At 37.0% G+C, this 8,004-nt stretch overlaps 1 protein-coding gene across 1 annotated transcript; it reads right to left on the bottom strand.

Moving 5' to 3' along the window:
• Positions 1-350: 350 nt before the first annotated feature.
• On the bottom strand, positions 351-6,789 carry LOC121244155. Its single transcript, XM_041142190.1, has 5 exons — positions 6,647-6,789; positions 6,323-6,506; positions 5,858-6,250; positions 5,307-5,430; positions 351-433 (listed from the first exon to the last, which is right to left on the bottom strand). Exons 1-5 carry the CDS (start codon positions 6,787-6,789, stop codon positions 351-353), a joined length of 927 nt encoding a protein of 308 aa, XP_040998124.1.
• Positions 6,790-8,004: the final 1,215 nt, after the last annotated feature.

Here is an 8,004-nt window from a genome sequence, read left to right as displayed (position 1 = left end):
TACAGTAACCTCTAGAAACTCTAATTTAATGAAATAATAACTTTCCCAACATGCTCTTGCATAGGCCCCCCTTAAGTCATTCCCATAATAAACTCAATTATTGTAAGCTAATAAAATAAGTCATTTAAATGAACTACATAAGTTGAAAGCCTTCAAGTGCCCAAAGCCTTTAAGTCATGTTGTTGCCTTCTTCCATAGCTTATCAAATGTATCAAAACTAGATCTTCATCCTTCAAGCCCATCTTGAATGTTGGGCTCTTGTTAAACTCGTCCCAAGTGGATTGGATCAATTCTTGCATTGTCTCCTTGATCTTCTTGGCTCTTGACCTTGTAATTGGCTCATCTGGAACTTACAAATGATCTTTAAGATTAGGTCCATGTTGGCCCCCATCATTCCCCCTTTTCTCAGAAGGATTCGACTTCGAATCTCCACCTGGATCAAAGGGAAAAATGTTAGTAACATTGAAAATAGCAGAAACATGATACTTACTTACAAGATCCACTTGATATGCATTATCATTAATTTGTTCAAGAATTTGGAATTGTCCATCCAAGGTACTCTTGTCATCAACTAGTAAAGGCATTAAATTTAGAGGAGTAAATGGATTAAGTCTATAAACAACTTCAAAAGTTGAAAATTGAATAGTAGTATGAACACTGCAATTATATGCAAACTCAATGAAACGCAAATGATACTCCTGCAAACGTTCATGCAACAAGTCAATGTATGACAAATGATACTCCCACAAACGGTCATGAAACACACCTAAAGCTTTCCTTACATGAAAATGACCACTCCAATTATATGCAAACTCAATGAATGACAATTAATACTCCCATAAACGTTCATGCAACACGTTAATCAATGACAAATGATACTTCCAAAAATGTTCATGCAACACGTCAATGAATGGCAAATGATACTCTCACAAACGTTCATGCAACACATCAATGAATGAAAAATGATAACAAAGGTTCATGCAACATGTCATGGCAAATGATATTCCCACAGACGTTCATGCAACACAACAAAAGTCTTCCTTACACCAAGGTTACCCAACAAACCACCATGTCTATCACACACAAGCAACTTACGTATAAAACTAGTAGGCGCACAAAGTCTATTCTCTCTAAACAAGTACCAATCTAGTTTGTAGAACTTACCAAACGATGGTTTCTCATTTGTTCCATACACACTTACAAAGTCATCATCATTATAATGCAATTCCTTATTATATTCAAGTCTCAACAATTTTGCATCTAAAATGAAGACAAGGACATACCTTCTTGCTAAAGCATAAACCACAAAATTTTCCATACCTTGTGTGTATTTGAGTACATGAGGAAAAGTATCAATACAGTCCTCCCACTTAGCATGGATTCTAGTCAACAACTTACCTTGTCCCTTAATGTGTGTCAAGGACTCATGTTTTTGAAAGAAATGTCGATTAAGAATTTTCGTACCTGGCACAAAATCAATGTAGTGCTCTATCTCCCTAATAAGTGGTAATCCACTAAACACACCCCTAGGGAACACGACCTCATATCCTTGCAACAAAGAGACAACAATACTAGGCAAAGATACGTCAAGTTCGTTAGTACTAAGACTCGCCTTAGCATAAAAACTCAATTTTCTCTTTGTTTTTCTCTCACTTTCTTCACTCTCTCTTTTCTTTCCACTCACTTCTTTTGTTTCATTCACTTTTTCTGTTTCACTCTTTTTTTTTCTATTACTCTCTTTTTCTTCATCTTTTTTTGTACTCTCGACCTTACAATTGTTTTCTAACCCATTCTCTTTTTTTCTTAAGGTCTCAACCTCACAGTCATATTTTTTCTCTCTCATTTTTCTCTCTCTCTCATTTTCGGCCTCATTATTTCTTTCTTTTTCAATTTCACATTCACTCTTGCTTTTTCGCTCAATCTCATTTTTACTTTTTCTTTTTTGATCACTCTCATTTTCACTCTTTATTTTTTGATCACTCTCATTTTCACTCTTTCTTTTTTGAGCAACCTCACTTTTCAGTTTCAATTGGTCCTCATGGACTTGTGTTGGAGTTAAAGGAGCAAGTTTGATTGTTTTTCCATCATTTTCAAAACTGTACATGTTCCTTAGCCCATCATGGATCACCTTTCTATCAAACTGCCACGGTTTTCCCAACAAAATATGGCCAGCATGCATAGACACTACATCACAAAGGACCGTATCCTGGTATTTCTCAATTGAAAAGGAAACTAGCACTTGCTTATTTACCTAACCTCCCCACAATCACTCAACCATTGCAACTTGTATGGTCTCGGGTGTTAAATTCAATTTCTCAACTAAAGTAGTGCTAGCCAAATTAATACAACTCAAATCAATAATCATACTACATACCTTGTTGTTGATGTGGCATCGAGTATGAAAAATGTTCTCACTTTGCTGCTCTGTATCATCCATCTTAATTTGTGAATTGAGTGCACGCCTAGTAACAAGAGAATCATCACACTCTTCTTTCTCATACCCATTTTCAACACTAGACTCACGTCGCCTCCTATCTCTCCTACCCTAAAGATTTCTAATTACCGCATCTTGATGATCCATCCTATCCCTCACTTCACCCAACACCAAGTTCAGCCGCTCGAACTGTTGTTGCATGGCTTGCAACACAAAGGATGAGTTATCTGCTCTCCCCCTTGGTGATGCGCTACTCCGATGAGACATTATAAGGTGTTGCACAAAAGAATGTTAGTGGCAAAAAAGAAAACCTCACACACTCCCTTACGTGTTTACACTCGAATAATGACACTCCACTTGTGTTTCACTCTTAATTGACTTTCTTCCGATATAATCTCACATTCTCTTGCCTTTTACCTCAAAAGTTTTCCCACTCAAGTTCTTTAAGAACTAATTGAACCCAATCAAGACAATGCAACCTTGTTTTATCCTAACTAGTAATTAGGTCTAAGAAACAAGAACAAGAGAAACACGGAAGAAATAAAAATGACACGTGAATCAAGAAAATTATATGAATGAAACAGTAACTATAAGACAAGATACCAACTAGAATAATAATATATGCAGCCCTTTTAATGAAAAGGCTGAAGAAAAAATTTCAGATTTTTTTTTTCTCTGGACGATTTTTCTTTCCTTTTTTTTTTGTTTTTTCTTTTCTTTTCTTTTCTTGTCTTTTCACCAACTGATTTGATCACAATCAAGAATAGGCAATTGAGAAAACCCTAACAATAACTCAAAAACCCTAAGACAAGTGATATACGGCAGCCCCTAGAACAAAGATTTTAGCCAACACAAACCCTAGAACAATGAAATTTAGCAACCCTAACAATAGTGAAGAAATCCGGCAGCTACCTCTATTTTTTTTTTTTTTTTTGTAATCAATCCTAGAACAATGAAGCCCTAGAATTAAATATGCAAGAAATAAAAGATAGAATCAGACCTGATTGGAAACCTTACTCTGAACACCAAATGATACGAACCCGCGGGAATGAAATCCCTTGAACCCACAATCAATTTGAAAACTCCCCAAGAAAGTCAAAATCAAGTGAATGTATGGAGAATCTAGACCCGAAGATAACTCATTTCAAGAATCTAGATTATATTAAAATCTAGACCCGTTGAAAAACCCATCTCAAGAACCTAGATTACAAAGGAGGAACGTCACAAAGGTTGTGATTTATCTTTGATAAGTTCAAAAGTTCAATTAAGAACAAGAGGAGTAAAACTCAACCCACAATGAATAAATTCATCAAATTTCATAAACTTCTTAAAATGAGGCTACAAAGAGTATTTAAACCTAAACCTAATTAAAATCCTAGCTAAAATAAAGCCCCTGGATGAACAGTATTGCGGCTACAGTGTTGCAGCTACAGTAACCTATAGAAACCTTAGTTCAATGAAATAATAACTTTCCCAACATGCCCTTGCATAGGCCTCCCTTAAGTCCTTCCCATAACAAACTCAATTATTCTAAACTAATAAAATAAGTCATTTAAATGAATTAAATAAGTTGAAAGCCTTCAAGTGCCCAAAGCCTTTAAGTCATGTTGTTGCCCTCTTCCATAGCTTATCAAATGTATCAAAACTAGATCTTCATCCTTCAAGCCCATCTTGAATGTTGGGCTCTTGTTAAACTCGTCCCAAGTGGATTGGATCAATCCTTGCGTTGCCTCCTTGATCTTCTTGGCTCTTGACCTTGTAATTGGCTCATCTGGAACTTACAAATGATCTTTAAGATTAGGTCCATGTTGGTCCCAACAATAATGCTGGAAAAAAAGAACCAAAAAGGAAAAAAGTGATTGCCCATTTCAACCCCATTGTGTGATTCGTTCACTCCTTGAGTTGCTGGGCCACTCAAGCCACCCATTTTAGGCGATTCTCATCCCCATTATTTGGTGCTTTCAATTACAAAGATGTAATGGCCCCCTTCACTGAGTATGAGTTACCAAGAAATAGAGAGAGAAGATCCAAGAAGTAGAGAGAGAGAAAGAATTTCAGAAGAGAATGTTGAGAGAGAGAGAGAACAAGAAGAGAATGCGAGGGAAAGTCTGTTGAATCATTTCCTCCTTTTACTTTATTTGTTTTTGCTTTTATAGCTGACAATTAATGGAATGACACCTTTTCGTGCCTTCTTTACAGACTACACTAATGCGACGACACCGTTCAATTACTCTTCATTAAACCAAAACAACAAACAACAATACATCTTCACCACGATAGCGACCTATCGTATTGACATCCCCTTAACTAACATAACTAACTTTCCATCCTTATTTCTGCTACTGCATGTGATCCTTTCCACGAGCCTTCAACAACTGTTGTCTACTGCTGCACACAATCCCTTCAATGTTGCTCTCACTCCGGACCTTTACATACCCCTCCTCTTCAAAGCACCTTGCCCACAAGGTGAGGGAACTTATGCCTTAGTTGCCAATAAGGTTCCCAAGTTGTCAAAGGAGAAATATGTTGTCCAACCTTCCTCTTTAAACAAGAGACATGGAAAACAAGATGTAACTGTGATTGTGGAGGTAACTCAAGCCAATAAGCCACCTAGCCAATTCTTTCCAATATTTGGAAAGGGCAAAAAAATCTAGGTGACAACTTCATGTTTCTCTTCACTACCAAAGACTTCTGTCTATAAGGCTGAAGCCTTAAATAGACCCAATCCCCCATTGCAAAGTCCTATCAGTATGTTGCTTATCATACTGAAATTTTGTCCTCTCTTGTGCCAACAGCATATTAGTCTTCAAAATGTCTAATATCTGTTCATGAGACTTTAACAATTCTTCCACAGTTTGATTAGATCAGAGACCTGGAACATATTCTCGAAGTGGAGTAGGTGGTACACCATTAACTGCCTCATAGGGAGTGAGCTTAGTAGAGGTATGGAAAGTGGTATTGTACCACCACTCAGCAAAAGCCAACCACTCAGACCACTGTCTTGGTTTATCACTTGAAAATCACCTTAAAAATTGCTCTAAACACTTGTTTACAAGTTCAGTTTGACCATCATTTTGAGGATAGTATGCTGAAGAATAAGCCAGATTCACATCTTGTAACTTGAAGAACTCCTTCCAAAAGGAACTGAGGAAGGTAGAGCCACTATCTAATACAATGGATTTTAAAAACAAGATCCAAGAAAACTGAGGCCACTTTAATTGATGTGAAAGGATGTTTTAAAGGTAAGAAATGAGCATATTTCGAAAGCCTGTCAACAATCACCATAACAACTGAGTAGCCTTTAGACATAGGCAATCCCTCCACAAAGTCCATAGATATATCAGTCCAAATTGCTTGACGAACTTTCAAGGGTTGAAGCAACCGAGCTGGGTGAACATTTTCAACTTTATTTCTTTAACAAACTTCACACTCCTTGATGAATTTCTTTATCTCAGTTTTCATACCAGGCCAATAGAAGCCAGACCTTGCTCTCTGCAGTGACTTATGAAAGCCTGAGTGACCTGCAACAGGGCTTGCATGAATAAAATGCAATATCCTGACTTTTAAGTCAGCACAATTAGGAATATACGACCTACCCTTCTTGAAAAAAACTCCTCCTTCAATAGAAAGTGATGAGTTGGTTGTAGGGTTCTGCTGTAAAATCACAAACTGCTGTTGCACCGCTTGATCTTCAACATATGCCCTTTTAATCTCTCCTAGCCAAGTAGCATTTGGAACAGATATGGCTAGCACATAATGAACATTCTCATCTTGATCTTTTCTAGACGAAGAATCTGCCACTTTGTTTTCCACTCCCTTTTTATATTCCACAAAAAAGTCATAGCCAAGTAACTTAGAAAACTATTTCTGTTGAGCAGGGGTTCCAACCTTCTGTTCCATCAAGTACTTCAAGCTATGATGATCATTTCTGATAATGAATGAACCACCCAATAAATAAGGCCTCCATTTTTTGATTGCCAAGACCAAAGCCAAAAATTCCTTTCCATAGGTGGATAACTGCAGATTCTTGCCCTTCAAAGCTTGGCTTGAAAAAGCCAAACGGCCTTTGCTCCTGCATCAATACAGCCCCTACACCACTAACACACATCACATTCAATTACAAATACTTTAGAAAAATCAGGCAAAGATGAAACAGGAGGCTATGTTACAGCTTGCTTCAATTCTTCAAAGGCTTTAGTTGCTTCCTCAAACCATTTAAAAGCTTCATTCTTCAACAAAGCTTTTAATAAAGTAGCTATGATGCCATAATCTAGAATAAACTTTTTGTAGTAGCCAGTGAACCCCAAAACCCCTCTCAATGCTTTAATAGATTTAGGAACTGGCCATTTAATCATTGACTCTATCTTTTTTTGATCTGCCTTGACCCCTTCCTTAGAAATGAGGTGCCCCAAGTACTCAATCTCAAGGCAAGCAAAGTGACACTTAGATCTCTTTGCATACAATTTATGATCTTGTAAAGTATTCATGATAGTGGCTAAATGCTTCAAATGGGATTGCAAATCTCTACTATAGACTAATATATCATAAAGCAAACAATGAAAATTTTTCTTAAAAATGGTCTAAATACATCATTCATAAGACCTTGGAATGTGGAGGGCACATTAGTGAGTCCAAATGGCATTACAAGAAACTCATAATTACCCTCATGTGTTCGAAATGCTGTCTTGGAAATGTCATCCTCCCTCATGCTAATCTGATGGTAGCCTGACCTTAAATAAAGCTTGGAAAAAACAGTTGCCGCAAAAAGTTCATCAAGCAATTCATCCACCACTGGTATATGGTATTTATCTTTGATTGTGGCCTCATTAAGTACCCTATAGTCTATGCAGATCGCCAAGAACCATCCCCCTTTCTCACCAAAAGGATAGGTGAAGAAAATGGTGACTGACTTGGCCTAATGACACCAGATTTTAGCAACTTTTTGACTATTTTTTAAAATTCAATCTTTTGGTAATATAGATATCTATATGGCCTTACACTCACTGGCGTGGAATCATTTTTTCAAAAGTATTTGATGATCATGAGACCTCTATGGAGCTAAGCCTATTGGTTCATCAAAAACTGTCTGAAATCTATTTAACAGATTCAAGATGTCCTGAGGTACATCATGCAACACCTCTTGAGATTGAACTGCAATTATTTGCAAAAATAATCCCTTGCTCTCCATTGAAGAGAGTTTGGCAATCTCAACATCATCAACAAGGTTGCTAGAAGTAGAAGTTAATGCCTTTAAACATGTCAAAACTCCTTTGTAAGTAAAATGCATACTTAACTTGCCAAAATCCCAAAGGATAGGGCTTGATGACAACAACCATTGTACTCCCAACACGATATCACAACCACCCAAATTCAAAGTAAGCAAATCAAATACGAAGGTTGTACCTTGTATAAGTAGGGCCACATTACTACATTTCCCATCACTAGCCACCATATCACCATATGCAATTCTAACCTTCATAGGATTATATTTCTGTATTTTCAGCTCACATTTACTTGCCACTGCAGTATCCACAAAATTATGGGTACTGCCAGTGTCTATGAAGATTGGT

The sequence above is a fragment of the Juglans microcarpa x Juglans regia genome, chromosome 8S, assembly GCF_004785595.1.
Source record: "Juglans microcarpa x Juglans regia isolate MS1-56 chromosome 8S, Jm3101_v1.0, whole genome shotgun sequence".
NCBI lineage: Eukaryota > Viridiplantae > Streptophyta > Magnoliopsida > Fagales > Juglandaceae > Juglans > Juglans microcarpa x Juglans regia.
This window is presented reverse-complemented; position numbering and strand designations above follow the sequence as displayed.